Source organism: Mytilus californianus, unplaced genomic scaffold (genome assembly GCF_021869535.1).
Source record: "Mytilus californianus isolate M0D057914Y unplaced genomic scaffold, xbMytCali1.0.p SCAF_4, whole genome shotgun sequence".
NCBI lineage: Eukaryota > Metazoa > Mollusca > Bivalvia > Mytilida > Mytilidae > Mytilus > Mytilus californianus.
The window spans coordinates 19,768,517-19,787,615 of record NW_026262690.1 but is presented as its reverse complement, the minus strand read 5'-3'; the positions used below and the strand labels follow the sequence as shown (position 1 = coordinate 19,787,615).

Sequence of the window (19,099 nt, the reverse complement as noted above, 5' to 3'; positions counted from 1 at the left end):
ATGATTTCAACTTCACCACTTGGAACTCTTGGTTTAATAGCTTCCTTGTGAGCAGCAACCCTCTATCAAGAAAATCAAGTTTTCAATCTGACTTTGAATCCTTAAAAATCTCTTTATCTCTCAATCGATGGATCAAATCTTGACGGAAGACAAGATTAATGATAACTTGATAAATGTTGCTTTCAAAGCAATAATTTCTTGGATAATTTGTCACAATTCGTGGATTTAATACAGATATAGAAAATGGGAATTCATTTCATTGTAAAAATATGCATCTCCCTCATGCAAAGCTGTGGTTCCTTACCCGCATTTAACTTAACTTTTGCTCTTGACGTTTGTATTAGGTTTTAAATTTTCAATTATTTTGGCTTCGAGCATAACTGAAGAGACATTCTCTTTCGAAATGCATATCTTGTGAAGTAAAATTGATACCGTACATGTTTTAATTGTATGTCAAGTGAGTTTTTGCTCCATGCAGAAGAGACTTCGAGATGAAGATCAGCAATAAAAGCTTTTCTCTGATATACATCATTTCCAATATATGAGAAAAATAAGTTTAGAGGTAAAAAATAATTTAACCTAGAGAATTGAGAAAAGAAATTTATAAACTTCAGCATGAAAAAAAAATAATAATATTAGTAGCAAAATCGATTATAAAGCAAACGAAGATTCAAAACTATAAAAGATAAATTTGAGGACAAATATGCTACATAAATATACCTGCAAAACTTTTAAATGGTATAGTGATTCACTTGCTGTTAATTTTTTCTCCTCCTGAATATATATATGGAATATTTACATCTAGACGATTTCGGAGTAAGAACAAAGACTCATCAGCTCGGAGTCAGAATAAAATGTCCGGGTAGGATTTAATTCCGCACACCGTTACCTTATGAACGAGTACGTTAAAATTCGACACAGAGTTTCGGTTAATTGCAAAGCAGGATGCCTATTCATAACACATTATTCGTCCTAAATATTTGCAACTCGACGTATTAAAAACACAAACATATTCATCGACCAGTCCATTCATTTATTCATTTAACAATAAAAATGAAGACTTTCAGCAGTCTCTGTTTTGTATAAAAGCACGTTGTTCAAAGCGATTTAGAACTGGACATTTTCTTTGTTGGAGACTTTATTTTGAGTTCTAAAACTTTGTTTCATCTTTTGATACATGTACGTTATAGGACTACTTAAGCTTTTAGATTGAACTTAATTTTTTTTTTACATTATTTAGACATAACACACAATTAAGTCTGTTTTTGAAAATAAGGTTCGAATGTCTACTTATTCTTTCAATGATAGTTAGATTATTAAAATAGTAACACAACAAACAAATACGAGAGAGGAAACTGTCAATTGAGATCGATATATATATATATATATAGATTCCGGTGAAATAAAATTGAAAACATTTTGTACGTTAAATAAAACGGAACTACAAAACAATTGATCACAGGAAATATAAATGTACTAAATCTTGACAAAACAAAAGCACCGTCCTGCTATCTTGCATTGCCCACATATTATTCTGTCCAATGACTATTTTATGCAGTTGAAGTAATGAAGCTGTTTACTGAAAGAGTACTGGTATATACATGCCTATGTATCGTATTGTTTCTTATCGGATCGAATATGTCTGGTAAGTTTTGTATCTCATTTTGTTCACCTTTAGGTATACTTTTTTATTCTAAATATAATCAATATCTAGTAAGTTTTGTATCTCATTTTATTTTACAAACAACTTCACACTAAAAATCGAGATTTTCAATGAAATTAATAAAATTATTTTCGTAGAATGCTGTATAAATAGTGCCTTTTTATAGAATGATATTGTAAGTCAGATTAGGAGAGATTAAAGAGACAGACAATTTGTGGAAGATTTAGATTTTATATTTTTTTAAAAGAGTTAAAAGAGAGTGAAAATCCCAAAGGAGCAATCGAAAATCATAAGTCTAATAAAAACAGATAACATCATGGCCAAAAATAAAAACGACGATATGGCAAACAACAGTAACAAAATATTTCACAGAAAACGAACGATAGAACAATACAAATCCCGATGATATCCGTGGTGATCGCATGTGTTCCGGATGGATAAGCATTTCCTCCTCCACATGTGGTACCCATCGTGTTGCCATGCAAGTAAAAGTACGATTATAATTCGCATTCGTTTATGTCACAATCGACGATAAGGACGGAATTATGGTTATGACAAGTCGAACATACCCATCGTCAACTCCGCTTTTCGACACAAATATTCCATTAAGGTGAACCAAACCATCATGGCGTCCGTGAAGAAGTTTGATATTTTAATTACAAGCATAACTGTCGTCTTATTAAGGATGAAGTACTAATATTAGCTTCCTCTATTTACAATCCTATGCATTTCCTGTCATTTCAAGCAGCTGTTTGAAATGTTACATTATAAAGATGCAAATGAAGCATCTTTTCATAAGTCCTTCTTGGTTATTATTTTGCACAGAAACAACAGAAGATGTTAAATATGTAAAAATTGGGTCATCTTTAACTTTTAACTGTCCTTTCAAGTCAGCCTCAAAACCAGTAGTTTGGAGAGGTCCACCAAACCTCATCATTTACAGTATAGATGACAAAGTCAATAAGAACATTTATAACCAACATCAATTAACTGTGACTGAGGATTCTGTCAAAGGTCAATACATTCTCCGAATTATGAACTGCACAGAAGATTGCAGCGGTATATTCCAATGTGATACTGTCATCGATGGTTTAGCTGTTGAACAGGAGTTCTATGCAGCCTTAATAGGTATGTTTTGCTGATAAATTAAAGATTGGCGACAAATTGGTTCGCTGTTTGTGTGTGGCCGGCGTGGTTATGTGTTGAAAACATAGTATTCTAGGTTTTGCTAAGATATTTTAATTAAAAAACAATTCAAGTAAATTTTACACGTTTTGTTTTGAAGTTTTTCAGAACTTACTTTTTCAATTTTACTTATTCCTATCAAGAAACTGTATAAGTCATATCAATTTGAGCCTGAGCATTAAAGGCAACAAATTAAATGTTCTATTGATATCGTTTATCTATTGTTATCACATTTTACTGTGTTTACAGACTTCCAATATGTTTTACAAGATATAATTCTACAATTTGAAATATTTTTAGAGTCACCTGCATACATGCAGATAACCACGTCGAATTCTTCAAATTATATTTATGCAAGCGAAGGCTCAGAAATTGAAGTAGAATGTGAAGTTGAGTGTGGTAATCCACCAGGGACATTGACATGGGTGCAAGATGAATATATAGTATTAAAAACTAAGGCATGCTACAACACAACTTATATGTCTACGGTAATAAATAGTAGCCGGTCTGATCACATGACAACTCTAACATGTATAGCCGAGAATAGTTATGATCAGCTTGAGATGAACAGAACAATTTATTTAAATTGTACGTATTTTTGTATTTCAGTTAATGCCATATTATAGATGATGGCATAAAATTATGAATTTTTCTTGTCCACCAACATGCACATCCTACATATAAAACTAGTTTATATCAATAAAAGGTGTTGTGAGGTATACATGAACGAAACTACCAAACTCCCAAACAGTGTTAACGTCGTCTTTGCTACGTAGAAGTATTGTGTAAGTTAAGCAGAGCAACGGTATTACTGTTTCAGAGTTTGTGATACTACAACCAATCTAGAGATGAATATATATATATATAACCAGTCTAAAAGGGTACAACATCACCAAACAATGACAATAAACGAACAAATGTAACTATAAATATTTCGGATAACAGATATCCTTCATCAATATGAGCACGATGTAAAATGAATCAGATAAATCTATTCTGATTATTAAACTATAGCAATCTTGAATTCTATACAATAAAAAAAGTGAAACAGTTTCACCCGAACATCATATGTAGAGACGCTAATAAATTTTTAAAATTTCCAAAAAACGACTCAAAAGACATGCCTAAAATGAAAAAAGTAATTATAGATATGAACTGGCACAACTTTAAAATTCCAAAATGACGTTAGTTAAGATGTTACAACAACTGCGTGTAAATACATTCCCAAAAGAACAGCACTGATCGATATAAGCTGGTAAACTATGACAAACAGAGGCTGCGTATTTATCATTCCAAATAAATAGCAGTTTTATAATGAAAAGAAAAAATAATAGTAAATTTGGGCTAAGGTTAAAAGTTGGACGTGGATGCGTACTTGTATATCCCTACCAAATGAAAAGAACCCTGATATTTAAACTAGTAAAAATTCCAAAATTCCAAAAGAATCCTTAAAACTGTGAGAGTCAGTAAAGGAAGCCGGAGTAACTGGAAACAAATGATGTCAGGAAAATGAGTGATGGTAGGGAAAATGAGTGACTCATTCTATGTTTTTTCATTTATGCCCTCTGGGGAAACTGTCCTTAGCTTTCTTATCCAAAACCTTTCCCGAGCAAGTCTTTCGGCCCTTGAACAACCATCGTTGTGGTCTATGATTGTGATTGTAAGGTTTTTGAGATCAGCTTGGGCGTGCCCAGGTGATCTCAAATGACGACTTACGGGGAGGTCGGGCTTGCAGGTGTAGTCACTTCGATGACCATTCATGCGTTTGTTGAAAGGCTGTTCTGTCTCGCCAATATACTGCATGCCACATCGACACTGAAGAAGGTATACAACATTCTGTGTTTTGCAAGTTACATTACAAAATATAGTGTACACAGACCCAGTGGAGTGGCAAGTAAATGTTTGAGTATTCAGTATTTGTTGGCAAGTCAGACATCGTCTGTTACCACACGACTTGCACCATCCTGCAGTTGAACAGCTTTTATTAGAGGAGACGTCAGCTCTCACAAATAAGTCTTTCAGACTTGCTGGTCTCCGAAAAGCTAAGACAGGAGGATTGGGAAAGATCTTGGATAATTTTGGGTGATCGGCAATAGTTTGCCAATTGGCACGGATCAAACGTGAAAGGTTAGTGAAGGCGGGATTGTATGTTAAAACAAACGGAACTATTTTGTTGCGCCTCTTCTGTTTGTACTGTAATAGGTCATTGCGGCTGTTGTTATTAGCACGCGCAAATCCCTTATCTATGTCCAATTTCTTATAACCTCGTTTGGTAAAAAAACCGCGAAGTTCCTGTAACCTTTTAGTGACAGCCTCCTCAGAGGAGCAAATCCGCTTTACTCTGAGAGCTTGACTGTACGGGATACTTTTTGTACAGTGTTTGGGGTGACAGCTTTGGGGAGAAAGGTACTGATGTTTATCTGTAGGTTTACAGTAGAGATCTGTTGATATGCCACCGTCCTTAATAGATGTAGTAGTGTCTAAGAAAGATATTTTGGAGTCGGAAATTTCATATGTAAATTTAATTGACTGGTGTGCGTTGTTTGCATGCCTGATAAAATCATCCAATTTTTGTTGGGATTCAATCCATTTCATGTCAACATCATCGATGAAACGGAACCAAGATAGAGGTTTGGATAAAGATGTTGAAATAATTTGTTTCTCTAATTTTCCCATGAAAATATTGGCGTACGACGGTGCCATTTTCGTCCCCATCGCTGTCCCGTTTATCTGAAGGTAATTTTCACCATTAAAGGTGAAATTGTTGCATTTCAGAACCAGAGTGAGCAGCTGGACTAAACATTCGGTAGGTGGTTCTAAGGTGTTGCGAGAGTCCCATATTTCCTTACACGATTGTATTCCGTCATCATGAGGTATGTTGGTATACAATGAGGTGACATCTAAAGTGACAAGGAGGGTTTCCGGAGGAAGAGGGTTCATGGATTCCATTTTACGAAGATAATCTGTTGTGTCTTGAATATGAGAAGGAAGATTTTCTACATGAGATCTTAAATGAAAGTCTACGAATTCCGAGATTTTCTCAGTCGGGTGGCCGTTTGCGGATACAATGGGTCTACCAGGGTTGTTAACCTTGTGTATTTAGGGAAGAAGATACAATCGACCAGGCTTGGCGTTCTCTGGTTTTAAATATCCGATTGTATCCTCATCTATGTGACAGTCATCGTGCATGGTTTGTAACGCAGTAATAATTTTGGAACTAAACTCGGAAGTAGGGTCATAGTCAATCTTCTTATAAAATCTCTCATCAGAGAGCTGACGCTCTGCTTCCGCGATGTAGTTAGTTTTGTCCATTATCACAACGGCACTTCCCTTGTCTGCTGGTTTTATCACAATATCATCTCGGTTTCTCAGCGATTGTATGGCTTTTTTCTCGTCAGAAGAGGTGTTATAAAATGACGAGTACTTGTTGCTAGCTAGATGAACAACATCCGATTTGATTTTATCGATAACATCTTCCAGTGTAGCAGATTTACTAGGTTTAGGAATCCATGAACTCTTCTTTTTAAAATGCGGAATTCTGATTTCTTCCTCCGAGTCAGACGTGTCTGAGTCTTCCTCATTATCCTTGTTACCAAAATATTCTTTGATTCTGAGGGTTCTGGCAAAGTTATTAAGGTCATCTTCCAGTTTCATATTATCTATGTTACTGGGAGTAGGGCAAAAATTCAAACCCTTAGATAAGACTTTAATTTCGTCCTCAGTTAAAGAGACTGTTGATAAATTGACAACCGTGTTGTTGGAATTGACCGGAATTTGACTTTTTCTTCGAAATCTACGGTTGCGAGGCTTTTTATTTTTATTTGAATTTTTTGAAGGTCTGATTAAAGGGTGATTAATTTGCACACCATCACGTTTAAATTTGTTAATCTGTTTGACGTGGAGCTTATGTGATTCAATACGTTTGATATCACCAAGACGTACTTGAATTTCGTCAAGTTCAAGATCAGACAATTGTTCACGAGATCGGCAGTGCAAGTTATCACGAAGTTTATATAAATAATTTACTTGATGAATTGCTTCTAGGCGTAAAAGATCCATCAGACTAAAAGAACTGTTGTATAGAATGTTATTCCATCTATGGAAAAATCTGTTTGACTTTTCTCCTGTTGTAAGTGGCGAAGCTTTTAAAACTAACCCTTTCGGAATAATTCTTTGATCAATGTAGATTTCTAAATTTGAAATATGATGTTCTGTTTTGATAATTTTGATAGTAAAAGATCTTAATTTCTTAAAATAAAATTGCAAATGCATGGTGGAATATGCAGTAAGAATATCGGATCGAGTGAACACACTCAATGCAGACTACAAAAAAGGTAAAAATATTAAATGACTGAATAATAGCCAACGATAAATCTTACGGGGCGATGGATCATATAAATATGATACAGTACACTACAAAATATAATATATAACCAGTCTAAAAGGGTACAACATCACCAAAAAATGACAATAAACGAACAAATGTAACTATAAATATTTCGGATAACAGATATAACTTGCAAAACACAGAATGTTGTATACCTTCTTCAGTGTCGATGTGGCATGCAGTATATTGGCGAGACAGAACAGCCTTTCAACAAACGCATGAATGGTCATCGAAGTGACTACACCTGCAAGCCCGACCTCCCCGTAAGTCGTCATTTAAGATCACCTGGGCACGCCCAAGCTGATCTCAAAAACCTTACAATCACAATCATAGACCACAACGAGGGTTGGTCAAGGGCCGAAAGACTTGCTCGGGAAAGGTTTTGGATAAGAAAGCTAAGGACAGTTTCCCCAGAGGGCATAAATGAAAAAACATAGAATGAGTCACTCATTTTCCCTACCATCACTCATTTTCCTGACATCATTTATTTCCAGTTACTCCGGCTTCCTTACTTGACTCTTACAGTTTTAAGGATTCTTTTGGATTTTTTGAATTTTTACTAGTTTAAATACCAGGGTTCTTTTCATTTGGTAGGGATATACAAGTACGCATCCACGTCCAACTTTTAACCTTAGCCCAAATTTACTATTATTTTTTCTTTTCATTATAAAACTGCTATTTATTTGGAATGATAAATACGCAGCCTCTGTTTGTCATATTTTACCAGCTTATATCGATCAGTGCTGTTCTTTTGGGAATGTATTTACACGCAGTTGTTGTAACATCTTAACTGACGTCATTTTGGAATTTTAAAGTTGTGCCAGTTCATATCTATAATTACTATTAGCGTCTCTACATATGATGTTCGGGTGAAACTGTTTCACTTTTTTTATTGTATAGAATTCAAGATTGCTATAGTTTAATAATCAGAATAGATTTATCTGATTCATTTTACATCGTGCTCATATTGATGAAGGATATCTGTTATCCGAAATATTTATAGTTACATTTGTTCGTTTATTGTCATTTTTTGGTGATGTTGTACCCTTTTAGACTGGTTATATATTATATTTTGTAGTGTACTGTATCATATTTATATGATCCATCGCCCCGTAAGATTTATCGTTGGCTATTATTCAGTCCTTTTATATATATATATAAAAAATTGGACAATAGATAAGGGATTTGCGCGTGATAATAACAACAGCCGCAATGACCTATTACAGTACAAACAGAAGAGGCGCAGCAAAATAGTTCCGTTTGTTTTAACATACAATCCCGCCTTTACTAACCTTTCACGTTTGATCCGTGCCAATTGGCAAACTATTGCCAAGCACCCAAAATTGTCCAAGATCTTTCCCAATCCTCCTGTCTTAGCTTTTCGGAGACCAGCAAGTCTGAAAGACTTATTTGTGAAAGCTGACGTCTCTTCTAATAAAAGCTGTTCAACTGCAGGATGGTGCAAGTCGTGTGGTAACAGACGATGTCTGACTTGCCAACAAATACTAGTACTGAATACTCAAACATTTACTTGCCACTCCACTGGGTCTGTGTACACTATATTTTGTAATGTTACTTACAAAACACAGAATGTTGTATACCTTCTTCAGTGTCGATGTGGCATGCAGTATATTGGCGAGACAGAACAGCCATTCAACAAACGCATGAATGATCATCGAAGTGACTACACCTGCAAGCCCGACCTCCCCGTAAGTCGTCATTTGAGATCACCTGGGCACGCACAAGCTGATCTCAAAAACCCTACAATCACAATCATAGACCACAACGAGGGTTGTTCAAGGGCCGAAAGACTTGCTCGGGAAAGGTTTTGGATAAGAAAGCTAAGGACAGTTTCCTCAGAGGGCATTAATGAAAAAACATAGAATGAGTCACTCTTTTTCCCTACCATCACTCATTTTCCTGACATCATTTGTTTCCAGTTACTCCGGCTTCCTTACTTGACCCTTACAGTTTTAAGGATTCTTTTGGAATTTTTTGAATTTTACTAGTTTAAATACCAGGGTTCTTTTCATTTATTAGGGATGTACAAGTACGCATCCACGTCCATTTTTTTAACCTTATCCCAAATTTACTATTATTTTTTCTTTTCATTATAAAAGTGCTATTTATTTGGATGATAAAAGCCTCTGTTTGACATATTTTACCAACTTATATCGATCAGTAATGTTTTTTATTTTTTTTTTTGGGGGGGGGGGGGGATGTATTTACACGCAGTTGTTGTAACATCTTAACTGACGTCATTTTGGAATTTTAAAGTTGTGCCAGTTCATATCTATAATTACTATTAGCGTCTCTACATATGATGTTCGGGTGAAACTGTTTCACTTTTTTTATTGTATAGAATTCAAGATTGCTATAGTTTAATAATCAGAATAGATTTATCTGATTCATTTTACATCGTGCTCATATTGATGAAGGATATCTGTTATCCGAAATATTTATAGTTACATTTGTTCGTTTATTGTCATTTTTTGGTGATGTTGTACCCTTTTAGACTGGTTATATATTATATTTTGTAGTGTACTGTATCATATTTATATGATCCATCGCCCCGTAAGATTTATCGTTGGCTATTATTCAGTCCTTTTATATATATATATAAAAAATTGGACAATAGATAAGGGATTTGCGCGTGATAATAACAACAGCCGCAATGACCTATTACAGTACAAACAGAAGAGGCGCAGCAAAATAGTTCCGTTTGTTTTAACATACAATCCCGCCTTTACTAACCTTTCACGTTTGATCCGTGCCAATTGGCAAACTATTGCCAAGCACCCAAAATTGTCCAAGATCTTTCCCAATCCTCCTGTCTTAGCTTTTCGGAGACCAGCAAGTCTGAAAGACTTATTTGTGAAAGCTGACGTCTCTTCTAATAAAAGCTGTTCAACTGCAGGATGGTGCAAGTCGTGTGGTAACAGACGATGTCTGACTTGCCAACAAATACTAGTACTGAATACTCAAACATTTACTTGCCACTCCACTGGGTCTGTGTACACTATATTTTGTAATGTTACTTACAAAACACAGAATGTTGTATACCTTCTTCAGTGTCGATGTGGCATGCAGTATATTGGCGAGACAGAACAGCCATTCAACAAACGCATGAATGATCATCGAAGTGACTACACCTGCAAGCCCGACCTCCCCGTAAGTCGTCATTTGAGATCACCTGGGCACGCACAAGCTGATCTCAAAAACCCTACAATCACAATCATAGACCACAACGAGGGTTGTTCAAGGGCCGAAAGACTTGCTCGGGAAAGGTTTTGGATAAGAAAGCTAAGGACAGTTTCCTCAGAGGGCATTAATGAAAAAACATAGAATGAGTCACTCTTTTTCCCTACCATCACTCATTTTCCTGACATCATTTGTTTCCAGTTACTCCGGCTTCCTTACTTGACCCTTACAGTTTTAAGGATTCTTTTGGAATTTTTTGAATTTTACTAGTTTAAATACCAGGGTTCTTTTCATTTATTAGGGATGTACAAGTACGCATCCACGTCCATTTTTTTAACCTTATCCCAAATTTACTATTATTTTTTCTTTTCATTATAAAAGTGCTATTTATTTGGATGATAAAAGCCTCTGTTTGACATATTTTACCAACTTATATCGATCAGTAATGTTTTTTATTTTTTTTTTGGGGGGGGGGGGGGGGATGTATTTACACGCAGTTGTTGTAACATCTTAACTGACGTCATTTTGGAATTTTAAAGTTGTGCCAGTTCATATCTATAATTACTATAAGCGTCTCTACATATGATGTTCGGGTGAAACTGTTTCACTTTTTTTATTGTATAGAATTCAAGATTGCTATAGTTTAATAATCAGAATAGATTTATCTGATTCATTTTACATCGTGCTCATATTGATGAAGGATATCTGTTATCCGAAATATTTATAGTTACATTTGTTCGTTTATTGTCATTTTTTGGTGATGTTGTACCCTTTTAGACTGGTTATATATTATATTTTGTAGTGTACTGTATCATATTTATATGATCCATCGCCCCGTAAGATTTATCGTTGGCTATTATTCAGTCATTTTATATATATATATATATAAGAAATTGGACAATAGATAAGGGATTTGCGCGTGCTAATAACAACAGCCGCAATGACCTATTACAGTACAAACAGAAGAGGCGCAGCAAAATAGTTCCGTTTGTTTTAACATACAATCCCGCCTTTACTAACCTTTCACGTTTGATCCGTGCCAATTGGCAAACTATTGCCAAGCACCCAAAATTGTCCAAGATCTTTCCCAATCCTCCTGTCTTAGCTTTTCGGAGACCAGCAAGTCTGAAAGACTTATTTGTGAAAGCTGACGTCTCTTCTAATAAAAGCTGTTCAACTGCAGGATGGTGCAAGTCGTGTGGTAACAGACGATGTCTGACTTGCCAACAAATACTAGTACTGAATACTCAAACATTTACTTGCCACTCCACTGGGTCTGTGTACACTATATTTTGTAATGTAACTTGCAAAACACAGAATGTTGTATACCTTCTTCAGTGTCGATGTGGCATGCAGTATATTGGCGAGACAGAACAGCCATTCAACAAACGCATGAATGGTCATCGAAGTGACTACACCTGCAAGCCCGACCTCCCCGTAAGTCGTCATTTGAGATCACCTGGGCACGCACAAGCTGATATCAAAAACCCTACAATCACAATCATAGACCACAACGAGGGTTGGTCAAGGGCCGAAAGACTTGCTCGGGAATGGTTTTGGATAAGAAAGCTAAGGACAGTTTCCTCAGAGGGCATTAATGAAAAAACATAAAATGAGTCACTCTTTTTCCCTACCATCACTCATTTTCCTGACATCATTTGTTTCCAGTTACTCCGGCTTCCTTACTTGACCCTTACAGTTTTAAGGATTCTTTTGGAATTTTTTGAATTTTACTAGTCTAAATACCAGGGTTCTTTTCATTTATTAGGGATGTACAAGTACGCATCCACGTCCATTTTTTTAACCTTATCCCAAATTTACTATTATTTTTTCTTTTCATTATAAAACTGCTATTTATTTGGATGATAAAAGCCTCTGTTTGACATATTTTACCAACTTATATCGATCAGTGCTGTTTTTTATTTTTTTTTTGGGGGGGGGGGGGGGGGATGTATTTACACGCAGTTGTTGTAACATCTTAACTGACGTCATTTTGGAATTTTAGAGTTGTGCCAGTTCATATCTCTAATTACTGTTTCACTTTTTTTATTGTATAGAATTCAAGATTGCTATAGTTTAATAATCAGAATAGATTGATCTGATTTATTTTACATCGTGCTCATACTGATGAAGGATATCTGTTATCCGAAATATTTATAGTTACATTTGTTCGTTTATTGTCATTTTTTGGTAATGTTGTACCCTTTTAGTCTGGTTATATATATATATATGACTCCTCAAAATTCGAGAGTCTATCCTAAATTGAGGTAAATTACACGGCCTTCCAAATACTGTTTCGATTCCTAACATCACTGAAGAGACATTAATTGTCGAAATCCGGATATGGTGTACAAAAATCTTTGCACCTTTGTTTGCGGTATACCATCTTTGCCGCAAGTTTATTGTTTTCTGTTTGGTATTAAATTTTTAATTAAGATCCATTTATTACACCTTGTGATCCGTTTATTTGGCAATCGCCAATGGCAGTCAGCAGGGTTTAAGAACATTTGTTGTTCGACCTGTTAGTCAAATGCGTTTTGTTAAAATATACTTTTTCACTTTTTTGGTCTTTTGGAAAATGTTGTTTGTGCTGTATTTAGACCCCTCTAACAAGAAATTTGTTTTTGCATGCACACGTATAAAAATTGCGGTTTTTATCCAACGCAATCATAGGTTTGAACGTTGTTTTCAATTTAGACTTGTATATGAGTCTAAAAGATTGTGTAACATCTATAGAAAGAAATAATTAAATTTACAGTCTAATGTTTATATTATGATATTCAGGATTTTGGATTAAAATCAATCGACCAAAACTTACCTGTATTATTATTGATCTATGGTTACACCTTATACATTATATATCAGTATTGTTAAAACTTTTAACACTGAGGAAGGCCATTTGTTGAGCCGAAATATTTGCAATTATTGTATAATTTATATCATCTGTTCAGTTTTGCCATCTTTGTGCGATGATATTCAACACTTTTTAGTGTTTTGTTTTCCATCTATTTATCGGTATTGTTACACAATCTTTTAGACTCATATAATTTTCCCTGTTTGTGTAGTATTGTCAATTTTGATGATCCAATACCTATTAAGTTTACTGGTTGGTAGATTCTTATAGACTATATATATATATATATATATATATTAGGGATGTCAACTCGGTGAAGATTTACTAATCGAGTACTCGTTGGATTTACCGAGCGATACTCGAGTACTCGCTCGGAAAAACATCTACAAAATGAAAACACAAAATTATACCCATTTTTCGTATTGTGGGACGTTGTTTCATGGTCGTAAAACCCTCAATATTATTACCCAAGACTAGATAATAGTCCAAGAAATTTTACACCATAATTAATAGCTCAGTTACCACATGTACTAATTATGTAAACTTGCAATGATCTAATCAATTAATAAATAAACATCTATAGAAAAATGATTACTCAAACAATAGTATTTGGGAATCGTAAAAAAACACATTTAATGATCAACAAAGGGGTGATGATTAGAACTTACTGATGCCTTTAACCATTTTCTGAGGGTCGACACAGGCTGCTACGAATTTGTTCTTGTTTAGAAATATTATCTTCTCAACTTTTTCTGTGACGAGTCGATTTCTCAACTTTGTTACGTAACTAACCGTCCTGCTGATGAAAATATTTGCTCTGACGGTACAGAGGGGGTGGAATGACTAAGACACGATTAGCTAAAAGTGTAAGCATTGGAAAGGTGCTCTTGTTCATAGCCTACCTATGTTCGGAGGAATTTTAAATGACAATTAAACGCAAGCATTTGAAAGTTCAAACGTATTTTAATTTTGACCAATTTTGATTAATATTTAATTTCCCGGGAGGCGCTCTTAATAAAAATATTATTTCTTTAAGAAGGCAACAACATTTTAACAGGAAACCGATTAGTCGAGTATCATTTTGGTATTTGATACTCGGTACTACCGAGCGATACTCGAGTACTGGAGTACTCGTTGACATCCCTAATATATATATATATATATAGGTCTTAAGATTTGCACAACGGTACTAATATAAGATGGTAGTATACGAAGATGATGTTATAAAATCGTGTTGACAAATATTTCGGCTTAACAAATAGCCTTCGTCAGTGTCGATAGTTTTTACAATACTAATTGTATGTGTAAAAATAGCTCAGTAATCCAGGTCAGTTTTGGTCTATTGATTTTAATCTGAAATCCAACTCACTCGCAGATAGCATCATATCCACAGATCTATATTCTAAGCCTACTGACACTCACCAATATATGTCCCCTAAAAGTTGCCATCCTGCTCATTGTACTAAGAGCATCCCGTACAGTCAGGCACTCAGAGTCAAGCGAATTTGTTCCAACACAGAAACAACTAAAAAACGACTAAGTCAACTCGAAACCAGCTTGAAGAGAAGGGGCTACAAACACAGAACTATCCAAAAAAGTTTTCAGAAAGCGGAAACTATTTCAAGGAGTAAACTGTTAGAATAAAAAATAAAAAAATGTTCTTACTTACCACCCATCTCTCAAAAACAGCTCTGGTGTCATTCGTGAGCATTGGAAAACAGTTGAAAAGAATTCCAAACTATCCAAGATTTTTTCCGAGCCTCCCATGATAGCTTTTAGGCAACCCAATAGTCTGCGGAACCTGCTGGTGCGGGCTGAAGTGTCTGATAATAGAAGTACTTCTGGAGAATGCCGCTCGTGTTATGAAAAACGCTGCAAATGCTGCCTACAGATGCATCACTCATCAAATTTTCACAGTAAGGCAACCGAAAATAGCTATAGGATATTTTGCAATGTTACCTGCAAAAGTATGAATGTTATTTACATTCTAGAATGTTCGGTTTGTGGCCTCCAATATGTTGGTGAGTCAAAGCAGCCTTTCCACAAACGCCTCAATGGCCATAGGAGTGATATCTCTTAGAAGCCACTTCTCCCAGTTTCCCAGGATTTCAGACAATTGGGTCACAAACTTGATGACTTTAACCGCATGAAAATCCTAGTGATTGAACAGAACATTCACTGGAGTCATGCCCAGCGACAGGCTCGGGAAAGCTTTTGGATAAAGGAACTAAATGTACATCATCCAAACGGCATCAATAAGAAATACTAACAGTTTTATTTTACACTCATTTTGGGATATACATATACACAGTCACGTATATTTGAGTATCGAGATTTGTTGTAAATTATGATGTTCTAGATTTGAGATTGAAATCAATAGACCAAAACTGACTTGGATTACTTTCACGCATGCGCAGTACATAGTAAAGGAAGCACCTGTGCGACTCGTGAAAATATTTCTGAACGTTTTGAATAAAAATGGTCGTTCTTTTTAATCGAAATTGTCGGCGAAAGTTTTTTATGAAAAGTTATATCAATATTTTTACACATTTTACAATTAGTATTGTTAAAACTATCGACACTGACGAAGGCTATTTGTTAAGCCGAAATATTTGTCAACACGATTTTATAACATTATCTTCGTATATTACCATCTTATATTAGAACCGTTGTGCAAATCTTAAGACTTATATAATTTTTTCCTTATCTGCGCAGTATCGTCTATTCTAGACGATCCGGTACATAATAAATTTGCTGCTTGGTCTTTTTTATAGACTTATATATATATATATATATATTGTGTATTTAATCATAGAAACATACGTATCTAACCAATGTTCACTCAATAAGCAGGGTACAGAAGAATATCGCCACGAAAACTGGAAAATTAATCCGAAAGACGGAGTCGTCTAGCTCATTTATCTTAACTTATGATATGCGAAATTCAAAATCTTACTAAATAGAATAATTTGTAAAACTAAGAGTAAGTTCATGTTTATCAAGCGTTTGTTATAATTAAAAAAAAAACTCTTTTTAAAACAGAATACTGTAAATTCAGAAATTATTGCGTGCATTTATTATTGCGATTTCGTAATTTAAGACTAAAATGCGATTTTAATTTTTGCGATATTGAGAAAAGTCCTGTTTAATTCTTATAAAAAAGTTGAAAATGCGAGTTTAAATTATTGCGATTATAACCCTATCGCAGTTTTCGCAATAATAAAAACATCGCATTAATTTCTGTTGTCCAAATATCGACAGCTATTGTTGAAAAATATTTATCAGGTAGTGGTATACGCGTATGCAAGTAGATTACAGACTCGTAGTCTGATCCATGTAGTTTTACAATAATTTTCGACTACTTTGTAACTTGCAAACATTCAATATCTAAAAAGTTTTATTTCTATATACCAGTGTTGCCTCTAGTACATACGAGAGCTGAACCTTCATCGGTTATGGAGGAAGAATCGAGTCTGAATATCTTTTGTTTTACTGAAACAAACACCTACCCTGTAAAGATACAATGGCTATTCGAGGGGAATATTATTCCGGAAGAGAACAGTGATGTACTGTATATAGATAAGGTAAACAGGAATCAATTTGGACAATACAGTTGCCGAGCAACGAATCGAGTTGGAACAGAACAAGCAAAAATTCACATCACAGTGAAATGTAAGATATATTCAAGTTTGATGTAAATATGTTTCATACAATAACAGCATGCATATTTTGACAAAACGAAAAAAAAATGTTTACATTATTGAGCAAAGTGTATTGCCAGCAAAACCGTAACAAGATGAATTTTAAACTGTATAAAAGTGTGAATAAAAAACTTATCAAATACACTAGGCTTATGATTTGTTACGCCAGACGCGCGTTTCGTGTACAAAAGACTTATCAGTGACACTCGAATCTAAAAGTTAAAGAGGCCAAATCCAGTCCGAAGTTGAGGAGCATTGAAGATCCAAAATTCCGAAAGGTTCTGCCATATACAGCTAAGGTAATCTATTCCTACGGTAGAAAATTCTTAATTTTTCTAATAATAATATTATGTGAACATCTGCAAATTACACGAAGATATGACTGAGTTTGCACACCTTCTAGCATTGTCAATAATCATGCCAACTGAGCCTACGAAACCTTATTACAACTAATATTTTTATGTTTTTGTTTTCAAATGTAATATGTTCAATGTTTATAAACTTTGAATCATAACCGTTGATATGAATCTTAACATGAAAGTGAAAATAGCTTGAAACAATGGTCATGTTCGTCTATTCATATTGGACGCATTTTCATTATAAAACATTAAATCAGATCAAAATTATTATGATCCTAAGTTTTCTACGCTATCGAAATTAACTTTAATACGGATTTGTCAAACCCTTTCAGATAAACCTTATCTGCAGAAAAGTGAAAGCGACTCTCAATCTTTTGAAGCCGTTATCAATCGTCCAACTCCTGTAGAGATAGTGATTCAGAGCTTTCCTAGACCAGACTGCGCTTGGACGAAAACTAAAGGTGGAAAGCTTGCCAACATAAAAGTCACAGCAATCAGGCGAGATGTTTTTGCAGTTTCATCAACAATTATGCTTCAAAAGGAAAGTCAGTTCGGGTTGTATGGGATGAGAGCAAGAAATCCATATGGCAGTTTAGATATCAAAATAAATCTAGTCTGTAAGTCAGATTTTACCTCGTTTATTCTATAATAATTGTTGTTCATTAGTTATGATACTGGATTAATATCGAATGTTTAATGATGTCAGTTCAGCCGCACGACCCTTTTTTATTATCTATATAGGTTTATATTAAGTAGACTAGATGTTTTTCTTTAAAGATTTTTATGTTTCGAGAGGTTTTAAACATACTTTTCATTTGATCGTATCATTTTCAATGGTGTTTGGTTGCAAAAAAAGGCTTACCCACCATTTTTTTCTTAAAATGTCCTGTACCAAGTCAGGAAAATGGCCATTGTTATATTATAGTTCGTTTCTGTGTGTGTTACATTTTAATGTTGTGTCGTTGTTCTCTTATATTTGATGCGTTTCCCTCAGTTTTAGTTTGTAACCCGGATTTGTTTTTATCTCTATCGATTTATGAGTTTCGAACAGCGGTATACTACTGTTGCCTTTATTAATAAAATTCAAAATAAAAGATAATCTTAAATGTTTTTTCCCCCTCTAAATAACAAAAATATTATGTTTGTTTTTAATGCCTACGACACCATATCTTATACTTTTCTTTTAGCTCGGGTTGTTAGCATTCGTCCATTAAAAATCAACTGTAATGTTTCGTCTACGATTGAACTGCAATGCTTTTTAAATTTAAATCATTCATCCAATTGGACAAGTCTGTGGCTACATTCAATTAAAGGCAACAAGCTACAAGAGCGATCTGGAATTTCCCGGGGAAACAAATCAACGTTGACAATAGCCTTCTGTGATTTTCGAGACATTGGAGATTATACCTGTACCTGGAGTTCCAAAAATAAGATTTATTCATCAACATACCCAGCAACCGTTGCTGTTTTTGGTAAGAAAATCTTTCTACTTTTTTTTTGCTTACTTTTACTGATTAACTTAAGCCAGCTATGAGGACATAGATATTAGAGGTATGCCATGGTATTGATATGGGGCTATGCAGTTTATAGTCTATGCAGTTTACGAAAACTCAAAAGTCGACTTAAAGAAACAAAACAATTATTAATAAGTTGTCTTTTAATTTTATTAAACATAATTATAATTGCGTTATAATTCGGACAATTAATTTAATCAACTTACATTCTTCGTCTAATAGGTTTTGAATACCT

At 34.6% G+C, this 19,099-nt stretch overlaps 1 protein-coding gene across 1 annotated transcript in view; it reads left to right on the top strand.

Annotated features, from left to right (window-relative positions):
* The first annotated feature begins 1,501 nt into the window (after positions 1–1,501).
* Positions 1,502–19,099, top strand: part of LOC127737630 (hemicentin-2-like) — a 24,484-nt gene continuing 6,886 nt past the window's right edge. The window contains exons 1-6 of the mRNA XM_052248485.1: positions 1,502–1,645; positions 2,489–2,791; positions 3,149–3,436; positions 16,705–16,962; positions 17,683–17,967; positions 18,538–18,822. Coding sequence (XP_052104445.1) covers positions 1,567–1,645; positions 2,489–2,791; positions 3,149–3,436; positions 16,705–16,962; positions 17,683–17,967; positions 18,538–18,822 — 1,498 coding nt within the window. The 5' untranslated portion in view covers positions 1,502–1,566. The remainder of the gene's footprint in view (positions 1,646–2,488; positions 2,792–3,148; positions 3,437–16,704; positions 16,963–17,682; positions 17,968–18,537; positions 18,823–19,099) is intronic.